General features: G+C 40.0%; 1 protein-coding gene and 1 pseudogene across 1 annotated transcript in view; both read left to right on the top strand.

Moving 5' to 3' along the window:
* The first annotated feature begins 583 nt into the window (after positions 1-583).
* The window catches only part of NUFIP2 (nuclear FMR1 interacting protein 2), a 30,597-nt gene continuing 8,538 nt past the window's right edge, over positions 584-22,642 (top strand). The window contains exons 1-3 of the mRNA XM_045070303.1: positions 584-975; positions 6,523-8,247; positions 21,221-21,253. Coding sequence (XP_044926238.1) covers positions 693-975; positions 6,523-8,247; positions 21,221-21,253 — 2,041 coding nt within the window. The 5' untranslated portion in view covers positions 584-692. The remainder of the gene's footprint in view (positions 976-6,522; positions 8,248-21,220; positions 21,254-22,642) is intronic.
* LOC123389214 lies at positions 21,961-22,138 on the top strand (annotated as a pseudogene).

Genomic DNA, 22,642 nt, shown 5'->3' with positions numbered 1-22,642 from the left:
AACCCTATAATCCCTTCGTGGAAAGGAAGAGATTAGCATATGAATACAAAGCAAAATGAATCCAGAATACAAAATGATCTATGGGATTGTGAAGCGCTTGTGTTCTTAAAAAAAAAATGTATTTATTTCCTCTTTTTGTATTGCCCCTTTAGTGGTCTCAGGGTTAAGGGAACTGAGCTTCTCCTCTGGTTACCCGGAAAAGGATTTAAAAAAAAAAAAAAAAGCCAGCAGATTCTAGGAGGTGCAAAACCAAACAGATGGCTCCACGAGCCAGTGGAATTGCCAGTGGAATCGCCAGTGGAATCTGCTACACTCGACGTGAGTTTGCTTGCGGGTAAGGAGTGTAGAAAGTGCCGTTCGCAGACTGCGCGGTGAAGGAGAGAAAGCGACAGAAGAGAGAGCCATAGTGCTGACGTTGAAGGCCCGGCCCTGTGAGGTTGCACAGGGTAAGTGGCGTTGGCCAGGAGGCTGTGGCGAAGGGGAAGGAAAGAGGATTTGGGCTAGGGGCGGGGCCTGTGGCCCAGCGTGGCTCCTGATTGCTGGAGCGTCGCTGCCAATCTCGCAGGATCGCTCGGTTAACCAGTGCGCTGGCTAGACGCGCTCAGATATACTGAGTGAGCCCCGAGAAGCAGTCTCAGATCCTGACGGTGCAGCAACCCGCAGCCTCAGCCAGGGAGTCCCAGCCGCTTTCAATGGAGGAGAAGCCCGGCCAGCCACAGCCTCAGCACCATCACAGCCACCACCATCCGCACCATCACCCCCAGCAGCAGCAGCAGCAGCAGCAGCCGCATCACCACCACCATTATTATTTCTACAACCACAGCCACAACCACCATCACCACCACCATCACCAGCAGCCTCACCAATACCTGCAGCATGGAGCCGAGGGCAGCCCCAAGGCCCAGCCGAAGGCGCTGAAACATGAGCAGAAACACGCCCTCCAGCAGCACCAGGAAACGCCGAAGAAGAAAACAGGTCTGGGAGGGAGGACGAGTGGGGGAAGGGGAGTGAGGGTGGGGGGTAGGGGAGATGGGGGTGGGGCTGGATGTGGAAAGCGCGGACGCGGTCGGAGTGGTGTGCGTGTGTGTGTGTGTGTGCACGTCTGTGTCTCTGTGACCTGCGGGTCTGGGGAAGCCCCCTTCCATTCTCCCAAAGCCCGGGCTGGGCCGCGGGGTTTGCAGCGCCCTCTCCTTCCCCTCAGCACGGGAGAGGCCCAACCAGGCCAGTGTGACCTTCCCGGCCCCCGCCCGGGCTGGAGGGAGACCCGGAGGGTCGGCCTTAGAAGTCTAGCCTTACTATTCCTTTCCCGTTTACCTTCCTGAGGCCCCAAAGGAACCTTAATCTGGTGGCTCTGAGTTGGGGTGACCACAGCTCCCCCCACCAGAAGCCTTCGGGGTGTAGCTCAAGAAGGCCTAGCGAATCCCGACTTGGGTGGTGTCGCGAGACCCTTTTGCAGGCGGCGAGGCGAGGGTAGGTGGGCAGAATTGAGGAAGTGTCCTCCCTCACTCGCCACCCCAAGCCCACCTGTGGCCTTGGGGTTCCTGTCTGGGGGGGCGGCCGGGACCCCTCGCCTCTCGAGTCATTTGCACCTCTAGACGCCCCTCTTGGGCAGCGGACCCCGCAGTCTACCCTTACGGCTCCTCGCGAGGCCGGCGCCCCGGGCCCGCTCCCCCCAGAGCCGGCGCGGCTGGAATGTTCTCTCCTCCTCGCGGGGCCGCTTCCTGTCCGCCATGTTGGAAGCCGATTCCTGTCACCGACTCCGGCCCAGGAGCGGAGGGGGAAGGGTGTCGAGGGGGCTCGGCGCGGCGGAGCTGGGGGGCTCGGGATCCCTACCCGCGGCCGCCTTGCCCCCCCGCACTGCGGGGGCGCCGTCGCCCCCGGCCCGTGGCCGCCCCTCCCCCCGTCGCCGGCCGGGTTGTGTAACCCGGTGGCGGCCGCGCGGCCCCGGGCGGGTCCCTGGGGTGAGGGGCGGGGGCGGTTGGGGTGGGGGAGGGAAGCGGCCACGAGGGGAGCGGCCTTCACCGGGCCCCGCGCGCCGGCGGCCGCGTTTCCCGCTCCCGGGTGCGGCGGGAGGCGCGGGCGGTCCGGGAGAGGAGCCGGCCTCGAAGTGGAGCCAGGAGCAGGAGGCCGCGGGCGGCGGCCGCGGCGCTCCTTGGGGCAGGAGGGCTGGGGGGGGGGGTACATTTTGGGTAGAGGCGGTGCCTGAAGGCCGGGTGGGGTACCCAGCGGGAACCAGGCTCCCCGGTCACGAGTTTCTCTGCCACAGGAACCTCGTCTCCTGCCAGGTTCGCTCACGACTCCGCCTCTCAGGCTTTCACTTGGGCCCTTTCCTCCTAACAGCTTATTTTTTTTTTTTTTTTTTTTTTACAAAAAAAGCTTGTTTAGCTTTTTCAAGCCCCCCAGCATTTTTCTGGGCTTGGGTAGTGATTTTTGAGGAGCGAGATTAGAAAAATGATTGGATGGGGTAGCGGGCGAGGTTTTTTTTGACCCCTGTTACTTGTCCTTAAAGGAGAAACGAGGTGGTTCATCCATGCGGTTGGTTCACTACCATCTTGCTTTGGACGAGGCTTTTCCCCTGTAAAAAGGAAAGGTGTTTTCCTATTTTCAAATTGATGCCGAGCCCCAAACTCTTGATTTGAACAATGTTAAATTGAGGGTAAAAGTCATTTTAGACAACATTTGAGAAGAAATGAACTTTAAAAGTTTGTGACTAGGCAGATTTTTACAAATTAAAGGTTCTTTATAAATTGGAAGAGAAATGAAGGGAATGGTAAGAAAATGGATGTTAAACCCAGCATATCAGATGTGATACAAACAGTTACTGAGAGCTGGAGAAAAATTACTGTTCTGTTGAAGATTTAATGTAATTTGAAGACTGAAATTGGAATGCCAGATTTTCCACTTTGGGGGGTAGGGACATCAGGTGTGCAGTAGAAATGAACATATATATGTATTGGGAATTAATCTTAACGGGTTTGGAACAGTTTGAAAACTATCAGAAGGTATACATCACTAAATGTTTTAACCTTAGGTCTTTTTCAATTTAGAGAAAAGAAAATCTTTATTGTGGTTGCTTGGAATATAAAGCAGTATTACTGTTCAGATTGGAAAATTTTATTTAGTTGGTCAGGTATTAATATACCCCACCACTGAACCATTCAGCCCCCGGCGTTCTTCAAAGTAGTATGTCTAATCCAGGAAGAGGATAAAGAGGGGAAACTGGATTTAGCGATTTTGAGAGAATGTAAACAATTTGGGATGAACAGTTTTCCATGTGTGGCCTGGTCACGGTACTGTGGCGTCAATGTGTGTAATGCTAATTTACTAAGAAAACCGAGCATTTTTGAAATGTGTCTGTAATATGTTGAAGTGGGCTTTTATGACCCATTACCCACAAACCTATAAAGAGGAACCCGTTTTCTTTTACCAGAAGAGGGCGCAAGAGAGGGCCAAATGTGTTCAGTAATTTGGGTTTCTAATCCAAAAGCTAGATTTATTAGGACTGAAGTTTTGCAGAGTCCATTTGAAATAGGGTTAGATACTTTAGCATGGCAAACCTGAATAGTGAAAGTGCAAAGAGCCCTTTGATTTCCCTCAGTAATTCTGTGGTATTTGCATTTTTTCTTAAATACCTAAGTTTTTAAAAGAAAATGCCTCTTCTACACTTTGTGTAAGTTTCTATAGAAAAAAATTTTAAAGACTTTATTTGACAGAGAAAGAGAGCGTGATGGGGTTGGGGGGGTGGTGCTGAGGGAGAGGGAGAAGCAGTCTTCCCGCTAGACCAGGGCTCTGAGATCATGACCTGAGCATAAGGCAGATGCTTGACTGAACCACCCAGGTGCTCCTGGAAAAAAACTTCAGTTAAATGAGAAAGGTTTTTGTTACTAAAACTTGGGGGTGGAAGTATGGTGGTTTTTGAGCTGTTATTAAATTGTTAGGTGATTACTGATATTGGAACCACTAAATATTAGTAATTTCAGGAAAAACTATTCCGGTTCACTTAAAAGTCCTGGCTTTGGTCCAGGTTAGTTTGGACATTGGAATTTTTTTTTTCTTAAAACTGCTTACCTTTGAGAAAGTTATGACTAATAGGCCCTAGAGTACAAAACCTTTGTTTAGCCTGTTAGCATGAAATGGTGTATGTAGTGTTTTTGTTTGTTTGGTTTATTTGGTTTTAGTCTAGGGGTACACAGGTAAACTTGGATCTGTTAAAAACAATGAGAGCCTCTATTTAGGAACTTGCTGCTTTTCTAAAGAAAAAAAAAAAAAGAAACTTTCAGAAAACATTCCAAGGAATGGTCTCTTCTTTACTAGTAGTTTCATAGTTAGAATTTTACCACCAAAAATTTGATTTGATTGGCTATCCTAAAATCACTTTCAGCAGTCAAAATTTAAATACAACTCTGCAAAAGAGCTTTAACAAAATAAATTGTTTTGTGGTACAGATTTTGTGCCACTGCATCTTAGGAACGATTATAGTCGTGAGTTATTTTCTGAAAGTTAATACAGTGGGAGAAAATGCTTTTGTTTGTTCATTCGTAGCATCATAATCGTTTTTTCTCTGATACGAAATGAGTGCCTTAAAATTACAGTAAATCCTGTTGTGCATCTTCCCAGATTGTTCTATTCCACATCAAATTATTTTAAAACAATGGTTCTCACACTTGTTTAAAACAAAACAAAAAAACCCCAAAAAACCTTAGATCCCTTATGCTTTTAAAATTCACAAAGAGCTTTTACTGTGGGTTATGTATCTATTGATGTTTACTGTATTGGGAATTAAAACAATTTCAAAACAAGAATATACAGCTCACATTCCTTTTAGCCTTCACAGGCTAAAGACCCACAAGAACGAGTGAATAAAAGTGACAAAAGCAAATTACTTGGTATTGATTGGATGCCCCGCCCCAGTCCCTTGAAAAACTCCCTTAAATGAATTTGTGTGCATCCTTCTGTTACGTATCTGTTTCTAATTACTTGACCTCAAAATACTTTTGGGAACTTTTCATAGAAAGGTAGATAACTAATACCACTGTTTAAACTGGTAAGGAAATGGGAAAAAACTGTTGTTTAGCCTAGTTGAATAACATATAGTAATAAACTGTTTATGGCAGTTGAAAGTCTGAAACTTGAACACCATGACACGTTTTAAAGTTAAATACTTTTTAAGGTGCCTGGGTGGCTCTGTCATTAGATGTCTGTCTTTGGCTCAGGTCATGATGAGGGTTCTGGGAACAAGCCCCACATTAGGCTTCTTGCTCATTGGGAAGCCTGCTTCTTCCTCGCCCACTCGCCTGCTTGTGTTCCTTCTAGCTGTAGCTCTCTGTCAAATAAATAAAATCTTTAAATAAATTAAATAACTTTCATTGTAATTTTGTTAGTAAATAATATTGCATCACTTGTAGGCAGTATTACATAGTAATGGGAAACTATGTTGGGTAAACTGTAGTTCACATTTCCAGTTCTTTACTTTGTGACTTGGGCAAGTTAATTTCTCTGAGAGTCTTCTTACCCAGATGTAAAATGAAAAAAATGTATCTTAAAAGAGTTAGAAACATTGGTACATAGGTATTTTGGTTTCATACATAAATAGTATGATCTAATGTCTGGGAAATATTAAATTCAAGACTACTGTAGAAAAAGTTCACAGGTAGTAGATTTTTCTTCAGCAGAATGCAGTAGAAACTGCTTATGGTGTACCAGCCATTTATGGGTTCATAGAAAGGGATTTTTTTTTTAAGATTTTACTTATTTGAGAGAGAGCAAGAGAGCACGAGCAGCGGGGAGGGGTAGACAGTTAGTTGTCGGAGGGAGAAACCTACTTCATGCTGAACAAGGAGCCTGATGATGTGGGGCTCAATCCCAGGACCCTGAGATCAGGACCTGAGTTAAGGCAGATGTTTAACTGACTGAGCCACCCAGGTGGCCCTAGAAAGAGATTTTTTAATTCTACTCTAATATACAATTAATGTATCAACATAACTTGATTTTTGCCCAGAGGGTAGCTCTGCTCTTAATTGTAAAGGAAATTTTACAACAGCCTGTGAGAACAATGGGAAAGTTGATTCTGAGAGAGTATGGCATACAGCTTAAGAGGTCTTGTTCTTCCTGAACTCAGACTTTGGTTTGAATTCCAGCTTAGTTCAGTCTCTTGCTTGCTAGACTTCATGGGGCTCACAAGTGTTTTCTCGTAGTTGTGAAATAATAACAGATAGTCAAGCTAATGTTCATAGCATAATGTCTTTAAATGTTAGGTACTATTGGTGTGCCTGGGTGGCTCAGTGGGTTAAAGCCTCTGCCTTCAGTTCAGGTCATGATCCCAGGGTCCTGGGATCAAGCCCCTCATTGGGCTCTGTGCTCAGCGGGAAGCCTGCTTCTCTTCCTCTCTATCTCTCTCTCTGCCTACCTCTCTGCATACTTGTGATTTCTGTCTGTCAAATAAAATCTTTTTTAAAAAAGTTAGACTGTTGTAATCTGTATATTGTAATTGTTTTTTTAAAAAAATTTTTTTCCCCCCTCTAGGCTATGGTGAACTAAATGGTAATGCTGGAGAAAGAGAAATATCTTTAAAGAGCCTGGGTTCTGATGAAGCTACCAGCCCTATTTCCAGGGTCCTCAATGGCAACCAACAAGTTGTAGACACTAATCTGAAGCAGACTGTAAAGGCCAGCACCTTTGGGAAAGCAGGAATTAAAACCAGGAATTTCATGCAGAAAAACAGTATGGACAAAAAGAATGGGAAATCTTATGAAAATAAATCTGGAGAGAACCAGTCTGTAGACAAGACTGATACAGTAGCAATTCCAAATGGTGTTGTAACAAATAATTCTGGTTATATTACTAATGGTTATATGGGCAAAGGAGCAGATAACGATGGTAGTGGATCTGAGAGTGGATATACCACTCCTAAAAAAAGGAAAGCTAGGCGCAATAGTGCCAAGGGTTGTGAAAACCTTAATTTAGTTCAGGACAAAATAATGCAACAAGAGACCAGTGTCCCATCCTTAAAACAGGGACTTGAAACTTTCAAGCCTGACTACAGTGAACAAAAGGGAAATCGAGTAGATGGTTCGAAGCCCATTTGGAAGTATGAAACTGGGCCTGGAGGAACAAATCGAGGAAAACCTGCTGTGGGTGATACGCTGCGGAAAGGCTCTGATATTAAACCTGGTGTGAGCAGCAAAAAGTTTGATGATCGGCCCAAAGGAAAGCATGCTTCTGCTGTTACCTCCAAAGAGGACTCGTGGACCCTATTTAAACCACCCCCAGTTTTTCCAGTGGACAATAGCAGCGCTAAAATAGTTCCTAAAATAAGTTATGCAAGCAAAGTTAAGGAAAACCTCAACAAAACTGTACAGAATTCTTCCGTGTCGCCATCTTCATCTTCATCCTCTTCATCATCTACTGGGGAAACTCAGACCCAATCTTCAAGTCGGTTATCCCAGGTCCCTATGTCAGCGCTGAAATCTGTTACTTCGGCCAACTTTTCTAATGGGCCTGTTTTAGCAGGGACTGATGCAAGTGTGTATTCTCCAGGGGGTCAGCCACTGCTAACTACTGCTGCTAATACTCTAACACCCATCTCTTCTGGGACTGATTCAGTTCTCCAGGACATGAGTCTGACTTCAGCAGCTGTTGAACAAATTAAATCTAGCCTTTTTATCTATCCTTCAAATATGCAAACTGTGCTGTTGAGCACAGCACAAGTGGATCTGCCCTCTCAAACAGATCAGCAAAACCTGGGGGATATCTTCCAGAATCAGTGGGGTTTATCATTTATAAATGAGCCCAGTGCTGGCCCTGAGACTGTTATTGGGAAGTCATCAGATCATAAAGTGATGGAGGTGACATTTCAAGGGGAATATCCTGCCACTTTGGTTTCACAGGGTGCTGAAATAATCCCCTCAGGAACTGAGCATCCTGTGTTTCCCAAGGCTTATGAGCTGGAAAAACGGACTAGTCCTCAAGTTCTGGGTAGCATTCTAAAATCTGGGACTACTAGTGAGAGTGGAGCCTTATCCTTGGAACCCAGTCATATAGGTGACCTGCAAAAAGCAGACACCAGTAGTCAAGGTGCTTTAGTGTTTCTCTCAAAGGACTACGAGATAGAAAATCAAAATCCTCTGGCGTCTCCTACGAACACTTTGTTAGGCTCCGCCAAAGAACAGAGATACCAGAGAGGCCTAGAAAGAAATGATAGCTGGGGTTCTTTTGACCTGAGGGCTGCTATTGTATATCACACTAAAGGTAACTCGTTTTTTCTTATATAAAGATTCTTACTGGTCGATTTAACTTATATTTATTAGCTGGTGTATTAAGGGTGAATTTTGGAAATTACTAGGAGATTCTTGAAGAATTTGTGAACTAAGTTGACAATAACAGTGGATAAAGCTGCTGATAAACTAATTCAGAGTCTTTGGCAATAGTACTATTTTGAAGAAAAAAAATTTTTTTAAACTTAAAAGCATTTAAAAAAATATATATATATACACACATATACATATATACACAGTGTATTTGACTTCCTACACTTAGTTCAAAGAGTGAAGAAGGGTGGGGTTGTGCCTAAAGGGATGACATATTTTCTCTTGGGTTGTTTTTTAAATTTTTCTTTGAACAGATGCTCCCTCTCCTTTGCTTTTTATATCATAACGCTTCTTTATTAGTGAGCTCACTTGATAGTTCTAATATGTGTAAAATGTGTAGGAGCAGTGTTTTTGAGGAGGAGTCCAAAAAGATGGAGTGGCAAACTAGTTTTTCTTTTACACAAAGGAATAATGGGTGCTGAATGGTAACTGGAAAGTAATTTTGATAACTGCAACAGCAAGCCCAGTTAGCATTGTAGAACCAGGCACTTGGAGTCTGTACTTTTCATAGCCCTGAAGCCTGTGTTTAAAAAAGGAATCAGATATCTTTCAAGTTCATGCCCATAACTTTTTTTAGAATATGGTTTCTTGGTGTCTTATTTTACTTATTTTTTTTAAAGATTTTATTTATTAATTTGACAGAAATCACAAGTAGACGGAGAGGCAGCCGGGGGGGGGGGGTAGCAGGCTCCCTGCCGAGCAGAGAGCCCGACGCGGGACTTGATCCCAGGACCCTGAGATCATGACCTGAGCCGAAGGCAGGGGCTCAACCCACTGAGCCACCCAGGCGCCCCTGGTGTCTTATTTTAAATTAAAATTAATTTATTTCAGAGAGAGAGCACGGGTAGGGAGGGGCAGAGGGAGAGGGAGATACACAGACTCCCTGCAGGGAGTCCACCTCTGGGCTTAGCAGGACCCTGAGGTCATTATTTGCGCTGAAATCCAGAGTCCGGTGCTTATCTGGCTCTGCCGCTATTTGTGTCTTAAAAATCTGCTGTATGGCATAACTTATTTAAATACCTACAGCAAATAACAAGGCTTAGTGAATGATGTTTACAACCTTGATACTTTTGAGAACAGTAGTTTTCAGTCTTCCATTTCCATATTCCCCTCCTCCCCTAACAGAAATCTATACCCCGTGTGTGCATACACACACCTAAGATATGCTGCACATTCCCATTTTTAGTATTGGCTCATTTAGGCAGTGACCTGGAACTTCAAGGAAGGGGCAGCATAAGTGGGGATGAGGTAATTGCCATATTCTCCCTGGAAGAATCACTGCCTCGGAGATGAATAACAAAGCTATTTATGTGACTTTTAAGCAAATTTGCCGCCTCTGCATACCTTACCTTATCTGCAAACTGGAAGACATTAGTAAAATGAACAGATGTCCATTTACTATTTTTCTTCTTTTTAAAAAATGGGAGTAAGTAGTAGTATTGCCTTATGGGAGTTTAGGAGTAGAAATCCTGGCAGATAAAATTACCTGTCTTCACTTTTTTCTCCAGCACTGCTGTTTGGAAATAAATGAATTGACCAAGAAGTGGGTGTTTTTAGGAAAGTTAAGACAAAAAAAATTGCATAGTTTCTTAAGACTTGTGGTTAATTATAAGTTAAATTCTGCTGGGGGAGTTGGCGTTTCTGGTGGTATCTTCTGTGCCATCGGCCCTCCAGAGACCTTTACTGGGAAAATCTTTACCTGAGTATTTTGTATTGGTGGTCATTATGTGAACCTGAGAGGATATCTGGTTTTCTTCCACAGCCTGTGAAAAAGTCTGGGACAAGTTGTTCCATTAAGTGGCTCCTAGTTTTACATAGATTTTTATTGTGAATTGTAAGCCTTTTTATTTTTTATTTTTTTAAAGATTTTATTTATTTATTTGACAGAGATCACAAGTAGGCAGAGAGGCAGGCAGGCAGGCAGAGAGGAGGAAGCAGGCTCCTTGCTGAGCAGAGAGCCTGACACGGGGTTCGATCCCAGGACCCTGGGATCATGACCCGAGCGGAATATAACCCACTGAACCACCCAGGCGCCCCTTGTAAGCCTTTTTATTTTATTTTATTTTATTTATTTATTTATTTATTTATTTGAGAGACAGACAGTGAGAGATAACATGAGTGAGGAGGTCAGAGGGAGAAGCCGACTCCCAATGGAGCTGGGAGCCCGATGTGGTACTCCATCCCAGGACTCCAGGATCGTGACCTGAGCTGAAGGCAGTTGTCCAACCAACTGAGCCACCCAGGCGCCCCCCTTGTAAGCCTTTTTAAATGGGAGTATTAACTCCAATTTATTTCTAGGTATTCTGTATGCATTTTCCATATAGGTAGGCTAACTAGACATGAAATCAGTGGTATTTAGATGAGCTAAATGCCCCTACATGGATGCAGTTATATTTAATTTTGCTAATATTAACGAATGATTTGCTTTAGTGAAGTGCATCAATTTGAGTTTTGTAGTTGAATATTACTGAGATTAAATTGGTATTGATTGTGTTGTTGCTGCATCCCCCCTCCCCCCAACAATGGATAACATTCAGTTCAGTTAGTTCCTAAAGTGGCAGTTTCTTTGTATTACTGCCAAATGTGGATTGGTTCATTAGGTCACTAATTTCTCTTTTCTTTGAATTTGTTTTGAATTACAGCCTTTTAAAGATCTGAAGTTCTGGCTTGCCTTTTTTTTTTTTTTTTTTTTTTTTTTAAGTTAAACTCTAAAGAAGGTAATCAGTTGTGCTTACTGGAATATCCTTTAAAAGAGCACCTGTATTTTTTTTGGTCCTTTAGCGTAGTCTTCTCTTTAAACGTTCAAAGGCGATCACTTACAAAGTTAGTTAGGCTCAGGAATAGAAGTTCTTATGCATACCTCCTAACTTCAAAAATAAGTTCTTCAACAACTTTATTTGGAAATAGTAGGTAAGAGGGTGCTTAGTAAGTTCAGTAGGAATGGTGCATTTTTTAGATTAAACATTAATTACTTGCAGCCTTGGAAGTATGTTCAGTACATTTGAGGATATGAAATAAAGATAGATACATGAGGCATAAAAAAGGGATTGGTGGGAATTATAACTCTTGGGATTTTTCTTTTAGCTTATGATACATGTTATGCTATTAACTTTTCCTTAAGAAACAGGAGGATTAATCTTTATATTATCTGGAGGAATATTGTACCATTACATAGTAGTATTAATATGTATGGTGAGACATGGGTCCTGTTTTCTATTTTTCTCAAGTGGCACTTAAGGGGTGAACTTTAAAGTGTTACCTTTTTAAATTGGCCATGAAAAAATTTATATTCAAAAGTGGAAACTATAATGAACCCCAAAGTACCCATCGTCCAGCCTGAACATTTAAAAAGCTTAGTCATTCTTATTTAACCTATCTACCTTCAGAGTTTCTTTGGTAGGACTGTCAAGAGCAAATTCCAGGTACCTAACATTTTGCTCATTGATACTTCCATTGTGTTAGAGTGATAGATTTTAATGCACGTACTGGACAGACAGCTGTTGCCTCCTTTAAAGCATTTAGTAGACCCTAACTTTTTGAGGTGAATCTTTGATTTTGAAATGGTCATTTGAAGTTATTTGACTCAGAAAAGTCATTTGAAGCCAAATCTGTTGAAATAAGGTAGGTTGATGTGAGTTGTGTGTTTGGTCAGTGTTTAAACCGGGTTGATATATCTTGCCTAAAACTGTGCTGAAGGTTATCAAGCATTCAGAATGCTTGTATTTTTGTAGTATTCATGAAAAAATAATTTGATATGGTAAATTTTATCCAGCATGTAGAGATGGAAGGGGAGATGAATAAAATAAGGTGTAATTCTTGATGGTTGAAGTGAGTCAGCATGGCAGTTATCTAGTATAAAATATACTTGAGGGGACACCAGGCGCTACAGTATAAAACTTTAAAAATTTGTTTCTCTGTTACTTATAGGTTATTGGCATAAATGATTTGAATTCACTAGATCTGGCCTACACCTTGGAATTAAAATGTATTTTAACTTACTAGGTGGTTCTCACTGCCTGCTGGGATTGAGAACTCGAAATCTAGAGAGCTTTCTTCAGCTTAATCCTTTTTTTCTTTTCTCTGACACAGTTGTGCAGTAATTGTGTGTGTGTGTGTTTTCCTTTCACTTATTATGTACTTACAGGCAAAGTACTTCACTTAGTTATGGAAGATTTTGCAAGATTGAGTCTTTTTCTTTGTAGAGCTTAAGGAGAGGCAAAAGTACACAAGTTTATCAGGCAAGATTTTAAGTGTATTCAGATATAAATAGAAGACTTCAGTGGAAGGAGAATTTTTAATGGAGTAAAGGTGGGAAGAGTAAAGGCAGGGTATGTTTTCATGGAGGCAGCAGCGTTTAATAAGAGTTTTGATGGACGTTTAATAAGAGTTTTGATGGACGGGGGAAGATTTTGTGACTTATGGAAATGCAGATAAGAGGAAAATAAAGAATAGATAAGTTGGAGAATTCTGAGTAAATGTAAACAGTGAAAGGGTTCTGCTTTGGTTATGGTGAGGGGACATAAAGAGAAAGAAGATAAGTTGATGCCAGATCATTAGGTCGGTCTGGAGGCAGGTGGGAAGCCACTGAGTATCAGGGAGATGGGCTTGTGGAATGGAAGTGACTTAAACTGCACGGGAGACGGATGAATGCCAAAATGTTCCTAATTTCTGTGTACTTGAAAAAAATCATTTGTTGTTCTTAAGTCTGTGCTTCTAAATTTATAAAATAGTACATCGGCCTTTGTTTTATTTTACTGAAGAGCTTGAAAAACTGAGTTGGTATTATAGACCTGCATTCAGGTAGATTAATGTGGCACCAATTTGTAAGGCAGGTTGGAAGGCATTTTTCTAATGAGCTCTTAGAATAGTCTAGGCAGAGGAGTAATGAGATTTTCCCATTTGTATTTGTAGTCATATGGATGTTTTGCTTATCTGAAGATAAATACTTAGTTTAAAAAGGGGATTTTAGGTTTGGGAGTGAGGAAGTTGTTCTACAGGGTAGGAGGAGGCAGGAGACAAGTTATGGGTTAATCCATCAAAGGGGGAAAGAGGACTTTTGTTTACAGAAGCATCTGAATACTAAATTTTCTTTTTTAAACACAATGTTGAACAAGTATTTTCACCTTTACTGCATTTTACTATTACTGTTTCGTGATTGCTTATAGCATCACAGCTGTCTTTCTCATAATCTTAACTACAGGTGCCTAAAGATTTGAATTTGGTTTCAGCCCTAGTTGAATTTCTTAGAATGGGGAAGGATCCTTTTGTCCCCCTCTATAATATGGGACATAAAAGAATGTTTGTAACAATTTAACGTGATTGTGAGATCTTTTTTTTCCTAGTGACTTACCATTTTAGCATCTGTATTAAGCTGCTTGATTTTTCATTAAGTCTGCTTTTATGAGTGCAATAGTAATGAATTTACTTTGGTATTAGTCTGAAAGGTAACTTGTAAAGAATTTATAGAAGGTAAAATTTAACTCCCAGATTTTATTAGCTTACCTCCTGAAAGTGAGGAAAGAACCACCCATGCTATAAAAGCAGAAATTGTCTATTACTATCTTAGTAATAGCAGTTTCATTATGCCAAGCAACTTGAATTTGATATTTTACCTTCAGAGTAAACTGGATTAGAATAAGCATAGAAGTAGAAATGAACCAGAACTCAAAAGTTTCTAATGTATATATTTAGACATAATATATACATATATATGTATAATATACTATGTATATATATAATAATAATATAATATGTATATATAATAATATACACATATGTATGTATAGACATAATAATGTATATATTCCAAGTTTCTAATGTATATATTTAGAGGTGGTCCAGACAGTTCTATTTAGTCTGGTTTGGTGTAACTCCAAATTGGGAATATAAGATTGAAATTGATCCAATGAAGAGTTTTAAGTATCTCCTGAAAAGGTGATGACTTCTAACTACTTCAGTCAGTCTAGGGCTTGTGAGTTTGAGCTGCACATTAGGGTGTAGAGGTTACTTTTAAAAAATTTTTTTCTAGGATTTTATTTTTAAGTAATCTTTACCTCCAGCATGGGGCTAGAACTCGCAACCCCAGACCAAGAGTCATGCACTCCACCAACTGAGACAGGCAGATGCCCCTAACATTTTTTAAACAAAGATAAATTTTTAATTCTCTGGTATAATCAAAAATGGAAAAGGAAAGGGTGGGGAGAAGATTCTGACAGTCGTCTTTGCAAAAGAATAGGGAGGTACTATGGAGTGGTTGAGGAAGGAAATCAGAATAGCAAAACAGGGTGAAGCATCAAGTGGTAAATTGACCTGGGGGAGGTTCTCAATTGTGGCAGTCCTCTTTTTTAGCCTTGTATTTGACTGACTTCCTTTTTTGGTGAGGAGACATGCTTTTTATTTTGGTTTTTAGACTTTAAAAACTTAATATTTAGATAGAGTGTGTGCTTGAGTAGGGGCAAAGGGAAAGGGAGACAGAATCTCAAGGAGACTGTCAGCACAGAGCTGGACACAGGGCTCAATCCCATGACCCTGAGATCATGACCAAAGCCAGAATCAGGAATTGGCCGCCCAACTGACTGGGCCATCCAGAGCCACCCAGCCACATGCCCTGAGACATGTGCTTTTTAAAATGTTTAAATATTTTGGGGGTGCATGGGTGGCTCAGTTGGTTAAGTGTCTGCCTTCAGCTCAGGTCATGATCCCAGGGTCCTGCGATCAAGCCCCACATCAGGCTTCCTGCTCGTTGGGGAGCCTGCTTGTCCCTCTCCAACCCTCCTCCCCTGCTTATGCTTGCTCGTTTGCTCTCTCAGATAAATAAATCTTTAAGAAGTTTAAATGTTTTCAGAACATTTTTTAGGATTGTTTATTATTGTTGTTGTTATTGTTATTATTATTATTTTTGTAAAGAGAGGAAGTGTGTGAGGGCAGGGAAGATGGGGAAGGCCAGAGAGAGAAAGAATCTTAAGCAGGCTCTTAGCCCAGCACAGAGCCCAGTGTGGGACTTGATCTCACCACCCTGAGATCATGACCTAAACGCAAACCAAGATTCAGATGCTTAACCAACAGCCACCCAGGAGCCCCTTAAATGTTAATATTAAACGGGGACAATAGTATCATTCAATTTTAAAAGTTTAAAAAAAAAAGGTATCAAGTTTAACCTTTAACCTTAGCTTTAGTCTTTTTCTTCGGAGAATTAAATGCAGAATTTTTTTGTTGGACCGTATGTAGTTGCTGTTTTTGTAAGTTGAAGATGGTTGAATATCGGTTTCAATGGACGTAATACTACTTTGTTATATTTTTGCTTCCTGACTGATTTATGAGTAGTATTTTGTTCAAATATTTACATATAGCACCAAGCTCTGTGAGAAGCAATTGTGATAAGTAGATGAAAAGAGAGTATTCATGTCTTTAAGGAATTCAGTCTAATAGGGAACCATACATGGAAGGAAGTACATGACTAGTGTCAATGCTCTGTAGAAAAATACATAAAATGTGTGTGGAACATAGAGAAACTCCTAAGGGGGGTGGGAGGGTCAGAGAAGGCTAGTCAGGTTTTAAAAAGAAGTGGAAATTGGTTTATTTATTGTACAAGGAAAGTCATAACTTTTTTAGGTGGAGGAAATGAAATAATATTTGAACATGCTAGTCATTCAGAGTGATTCAAGGAAAGTGAGTGATACAAGTTTAAAAATCTTTAATTTAGTTGTCCAGTTTATTTATTGATGTACAGCTGTGTCAAATGCTGGAAATTTTATACAAGTGAACAGATCTAGTCTCTGTAGACCGTGAGAATCCATTGAAATGTTTTGGTCCCTTTCAGATTTATATTTTTAGAGGGAGAGAATGATAGCCATGGTGTAGAAGATAGAAAGTGAGACCCGATTAAGGGTGAGAGAAGCCTCTTAAAAAAAGATTACACGGCAGAAGTGTTCATAAGGTACCACTGCTTGAACAAGGCAGTGACATCTAGCTAGGGGAAAAAGAGAGTGACTAGAAAGTTAACAGTCTTAACTTTGAATAAGAATTGCCGTAGTTGAACACTCCCTCCCTAAATTCTCTAATTTGCATTTCCATAACTACTCACTTTCCTCCTTTTTACATCTTCAGCATAACCTGCCTGGTATCATTCTCTTTTTCTCAAATGTTGGTGTTCTTTCAGTCTCCCTTTCATGCTACTCAAACTCCTCTGAGTAATCTCATCCAATTCTGTCACTGTGTATTAAGCTCAAAACTTCAACTGCTTTTACTCTGAGTTCAAACCACATATATTCAACATCATCACTCTAGTCTTTGTATATAACACTGAATTCATTTTTTTCCAAACCTTGATGATTAGGTTATATGGATCCTGTCTCTAAAATACCCATTTTTTTCCTTTCTATCTCTAATACAACTGTCCTAATTTCTTCACTTTTGCAGTAACATTTACTGGGCTCTTTTTCTGTACAGTAGTCCCACCTTATCCGTGGTTTTGCTTTCCGCGGTTTCAGTTCCCCACGGTCACTGTGGTCTGGAAGCAGATGATCCTTCTGAATCGTCAGAAGGTCAGTAGTAGCCTAATGCTACGTCACAATGCCTATTGTCATTCATCTCACTTCATCTCATCACTAGGCATCTATTCATCTCACATCATCACAAGAAAAATGGTAAGTACAGTACAGTAAGACACTTGAGAGAGAGCACACTCAACATAACTTTTTTTACAGTGTGTTTTATTGTTTTATTGTTAATCTTTTACTCTGCCTAATTTATAAATTAAACTTTATCATAGACATGTATGTATAGGGGAAAACATAGTATATGTAGGGTTTGGTACTATTTGCAGTTTTAGGCATCCGCTGTTGTTGGGGGAAGGGTCTTGGAACCTCTCTCCATAAGGGGGATGACTGTGCTATCACTTCACCCATACTCTGCAGTTACCTCAATTATTACTGATAATTTAGTATGATAATCTCAGATATTTTCAGTGGCTTCCCTTCAGCTGTATGGTTTAAATAGGAAATTTTCCTTTGTATGTGCTTTTGTGCTATCCCCTGAGTAGCAGAATAGGGGTCGGTCTCTCCTTGCAATTCTAGTTACTTGATTCTGTCTTGTAAACAAAAACAGCCATGGCTAATATATAAAATGAGTGTGACTCTGTTTTAAGAAAACTTGACTTGCAAAAACAGGCAATGGGTAGAAATCAAGTTTGCTGACCCCTGCTTTAGCATACCTCCTACTTGAATATGACCCAGGTTTGTTTGCATGTTGATACTTCTATCTAGAAAAGCTGTTTCTTCTACTAAGCTCACGGAGCTAGAGCCTTTCTGGTTTCACATCTATATCCCTAAACCCTAAATAGTAGTTTTTAAACTACTATTTGAAATTTAGAACTTCTAAGTTATTGGACATCTACTACAGGGAGCATTGTGATAGGGAGCTATGTAGGAAGTAGAAGTGTAGTCTGCTTTAGAAAATTGAATTGAATATTAAATTTTCTTTCCTGATGAGGTTGTGTAACTAAATATTTGAAAAATTTTATATGATAAAATTTAACATTTGGATGGTGGCAGTCTTAATTGCAGAATTTTAACAAAATCACCTACTTTGGTATATTTTCAAAGCAGAAACCATGACTTCCTATGGCCATTTCTCAATAACTATTTGCATAATTGGGTGCTGGGATCCAACTTTAAAAAGAACTGGGAAGTAAAAGATTTTGGGGGAGATGATGAGGGCAGTATTAGAAGTAGACTGTGTTACGACACTGTATAGTTGAATGTGCCTTACTTTGTTCCGCTTCTCTTATGGTAGTTAAAACACTGGTTTTGTATTTAGAATCTGCATGGGGAGTTTTGTAACTTCAAAAAGGTCAAAAATACCATTTTTTCTTTTCCTATATATTCTCTATTACTAGGTTCTTGTTAATCATGCAAACAATATTTGATTTAGTCCCTTCTTTCTAATCTTCAGTTAAGTTCCATAGAAACTTAAAATTCTAATCAAGGACATCAAGTTGCTACTAGTTATAGAAGTATTTAATATTAAATAACTAGAAGGAGAGTTGCATTAATTTCTCGTTCAGCATTTAGATAACGTTGATTTATTTCTTGCTACAAGCTTGGTTGGCCATGGCTAATTTTTTAGCTAGGTCATACATCCCTTTACCTTCCTCAAAAAGCATAATCAAATTCACTGCTCCAGAGCCCGTATTTCAGTGTAATAAGACTTTCTTACCAGAAGTCATGTAAAATCTATGTTTAAAACCTAAAACTGAATCAGGACTAAGCTAAGGAAATGATTTCAATCCATTAAAGAGCTTGGGTGGTTTCAAACAGTTGTATTTTGTCTTTAAAATTTAAAAGTACTGAAGTACTTCTCTGGACTCTTGAGTGTAGTCCCTCCCCATCTCCTGCACCAAAAAATGATGGCAGGGTAAGAGGCAGGTTGAGGTTCGTGATGGGGGAGGAGAAAAGGAAATGTTAAAGCATAGGTGGGTCAAAAGGGAAAGTTTCGGTTTTTTCAACATAATATAACTAAATACACATTTATCTTTACATTAAACAGACTTAACAGTAGTGAGCACTGAGTAATCAATACATACAGAACTCAGGAATTTATTTGTTGGAAAATGGATTTCTGTACTTTGACTAAAAGAAAAAAACATTTGTGTTGGATTAATGTTTTTGAAGTCTGGTCAACCAAGGAAAGGCTGATCTTTGGACTTCTTAAAATAAGCCATTCTGAAGTACAGAAATGTTTAGGATAACGGCTCTAAAGACCATTTCAACTATTCCTAATTGTCTGAAACTAATAGAAATTAGAGAGATAGATACGAGTGTCATGACTAGAATAACCTTCCTGCTTTATCTTCTTTTTTCCAGATTAAATTGATCACAATTCTCTCCCCTTAGACCTAGGAGATCTTTGGATGGGTATCTGTCTAGTGATTTTTTTTTTTTTTTTTAATTATTTATTTGACAGCGAAAGTGAGCACAAGCAAGGGGAGGGGCGGGGGTGAGGGAGAAGCAGACTCTCCACTGAGCAGGGACCCCAGTGGCAGGGGCTTGATCTCAAAACTTGAGATCATGACCTTAGCCCAAGGAAGACGCTTAACCAACTGAACCACCCAGGTGCCCCTGTCCAGAGATTGAAAGCCCATAGCGTCCTTCTATGCTCTTGGACCAAGTGATAACTAGTGTATTACTTCCCAGGTTTTGTTTAATCAGGCATTTATTTTTTTTTAAGATTTTATTTATTTATTTGACAGAGATCACAAGTAAGCAATGAAGCAGGCAGAGAAAGAGGGAAAAGCAGGCTCCAATCCCAGGACCCTGAGATCATGACCTGAGCTGAAGGCAGAGGTTTTAACCCACTGAGCCACCCAGGCACCCCTAATTGGGCATTTATTGTGATACCTTGAATGCAGTGTTATCTGTATAATTAGTTTGAATAATTAACCTATTTTTCCAAACATAAAATTCTGACAAATTTTCAAAACTTAAGAGTGAATTTGGTGAGGGATAGAGGGGAGCAGGACGACTGTGATCTACCCTTCTCTGCCTCTATCCATAAACATAAAACAAAAAAATAATAATTTGAGATTTTACACTTTTAGCCCTGGAGAGAGATTATGTTGTACCTTACTATGACCCATGTCCAGATATATTCTATCTTACTGAGCTCCTGTTTTATTTTTCTTTAACTATATTTGGCCACTGATAAATTGTATGGAATACAATTACACAAAATCCAGTTATACAGAAGAAAATCTCCTTTTTGTCTTCAGATTAACAGTTGTATGGCCATGGGAAGAACACTTATTCCATAGTCATAGTTAGGTTCATTCCTGTTACTCTGTAGTCTTTGTTTACATTGTAAGCCGAATAGAATATTTCCTTTCAAGATACTGTAATTTCTATTTTCCTGTTCTTTGGTTCTTGTGATACAGTAGTCATCTATTGTCTTACTCATCAAACCTTCAAATAAAAGCCCTCTGTGAAGCTTTCTGGAATGCTTTCAGATAGAATTTTTCTCTGTATGTCACTCTAGTTTGGTCATTTGCATATTTTCTTCACTAAGTTATCAAAGTAAGCATGTTGTGATCACATTTCAGTGGAATTAGAGCAGATGAGGATTTGTTTACTAATAAATGGGTATGGATTGGCATTTTGACCTTATGGATTAAAAATAAGAGTAGGTGTGGTTTGAAGAACACAATCACTTCCCTACAGCAAAGAGTTAAGTAAAATTTTAATAAGGCCTGTTAAGCATCATGTTTAATCAAATTTGAGGGCTTTATTCAGAAGACTTTTGGGTACCATTAGGTTATGATGGATTGCCAAAAAATACTTCATTTTTTAAATAACAGTGAGCTGTTACAAAAAGTGCCACTTTATGTCATGCTTCAGCGTATCTTCACTATTTGTATAGATAGAATTGCTCTCTTGGTAGTTTAATTTCAGTCAGTAATTCACTTTTTTTTTCTAAGATTTTATTTATTTGACAAAAAGAGAGCACAAACCGAGAGGGAGAAGCAGGCTCCCTGCTGAGCAGAGAGCCTGAAGCAGGGCTTGATCCGAGACCCTGGGATCATGCCTGAGCTGAAGTCCGGCACTTAACCAACTGAGCTGTCCAGGCGCCCCTATAATTCACTTTATATTATCAACTTAAGGCAATCTGAAAGACACTTCATGAGAATTCCAAGAAAATAAGAATGTGTTGTCTTATTTAGTAGAACTATGCCATTTCAACCCTACCTCTAGCCCAGTCTAGGTTTTTTAGGTTTAAAGTGAAAATTATAGCTTTAAGCTTTGCTCTACAAAACTTAGTGTATAAAATAATGTTGTGGGTTTGTTTTTTTTTTTTCTTTGCAGAAATGGAATCTGTTTGGAATTTGCAGAAGCAAGGTAAGAATGGTTAGGTTACCTAAAATGTTAGTACTAATGACTTACAGCATATGTTATGTTTGGGTAGGAATAACATAAACAGTGACCCACCAAGGAAATAGGCTTTACATTTTGAATTATTTAATAACTGCAATTAAAATACATTTGCTACCATACCAGGATTGCTAAACATGGGATAACACTGTAAAAGAAAAGAGTATATGAAAATACTCTTCACCTGCTAGGTGAAGAACATGAATTTTTGCCCCCTCTGATTATGAAAGTAAGACAACATAAATATTTTTAATGTAGGAAACCAACATGAGTAAGTGTTTCCACTTATAGCCAGTCTTTATCTGTATTTGTGTGGTAGACAAGTGGTGTTCTAAGAACTGAAGTTCATAGTTCAGAAAAATACTGGCTGTTTTAGAAGCCTTATTTGGGCTGTATATTCTCTGAAATAGTAGATGGTTAAAAATCTAAAGAACAGCAAAGTAGCTTCCTTCATGAACCACATGTATAAGATGTGAATAGCAGGAAGGCAAAGGAACTGAATAATCCACATCTGGATTGTTTGGAATTTTCAAAAAAAATCAAATTGGGTTATCCTAATTGTGTGCTTTCCTAAATATGTTAAAATGTGGTAGCTGTGGAATACCTGAAATAAGGTAAGTTTCAGTCTGGAGACCTAGTCACTAATAGATTTGGGCTTTTAGAACCCTGTAACTAGCTTTGCGCAGTGGCAGTATCGTAGCCAATGAGGTTTATCCGAGGCGCGATTATTGCTAATAGAACCCTGTAACTGAATTTCATCCATTTCCCATCCACTTTGCTAGCTAATATAAGTGAGAAAGGTCACTGTGTAAGCTAGAAGGTGGCAAGATTAAATGTACATTTCCTTGGGGGCACGTGGCTAGCTCAGTTGGAAGAGCATGGGGCTCTTGATCTCAGGGGTGTGAATTAGAGCCCCACGTTGGGTGTAGAGATAACTTAAAATAAAAATCTTAAAAAAAAAAAGAAAAAAAGGTAGGTTTCCTTGATTTCCAAGGATTGCTCCTCCTCCCATCTCTCTCATACTTAGGTCAGGTTTTACTTGTCTAACACAGCTGTGAAGATAACTAGCAAGCTCCTGAATTATTTTGAGTTGCTTTCTGTGTCCCTTTTTATTCAAAGGCAAACGAGAAAAAGTTAGACTAGAAAATATACTCTGCAAAATTAGACTTCCTGTATTTACTCTAAAATGGCTATTACTTACTAAGAGCTAGCATTATCTTCATGGCAGGTTGCTAGGGGATGGCTATTACAGTCCTAGAAGGGATTTTATCTCTGCACTAAATTAGATTGACTATTAGGCTCAGGTGAGCTTGAGATCTTTAAAGTTATATTTAGGTCTTTTTACTTTTCCATTAG

The sequence above is a fragment of the Mustela putorius genome, unplaced genomic scaffold (assembly GCF_011764305.1).
Source record: "Mustela putorius furo isolate JIRA1106 unplaced genomic scaffold, ASM1176430v1.1 tig00003962_pilon_pilon_pilon, whole genome shotgun sequence".
Lineage (NCBI taxonomy): Eukaryota > Metazoa > Chordata > Mammalia > Carnivora > Mustelidae > Mustela > Mustela putorius.
Note: the sequence above shows the minus strand (reverse complement) of the source record. Positions and strands in the feature narration are given on the sequence as shown.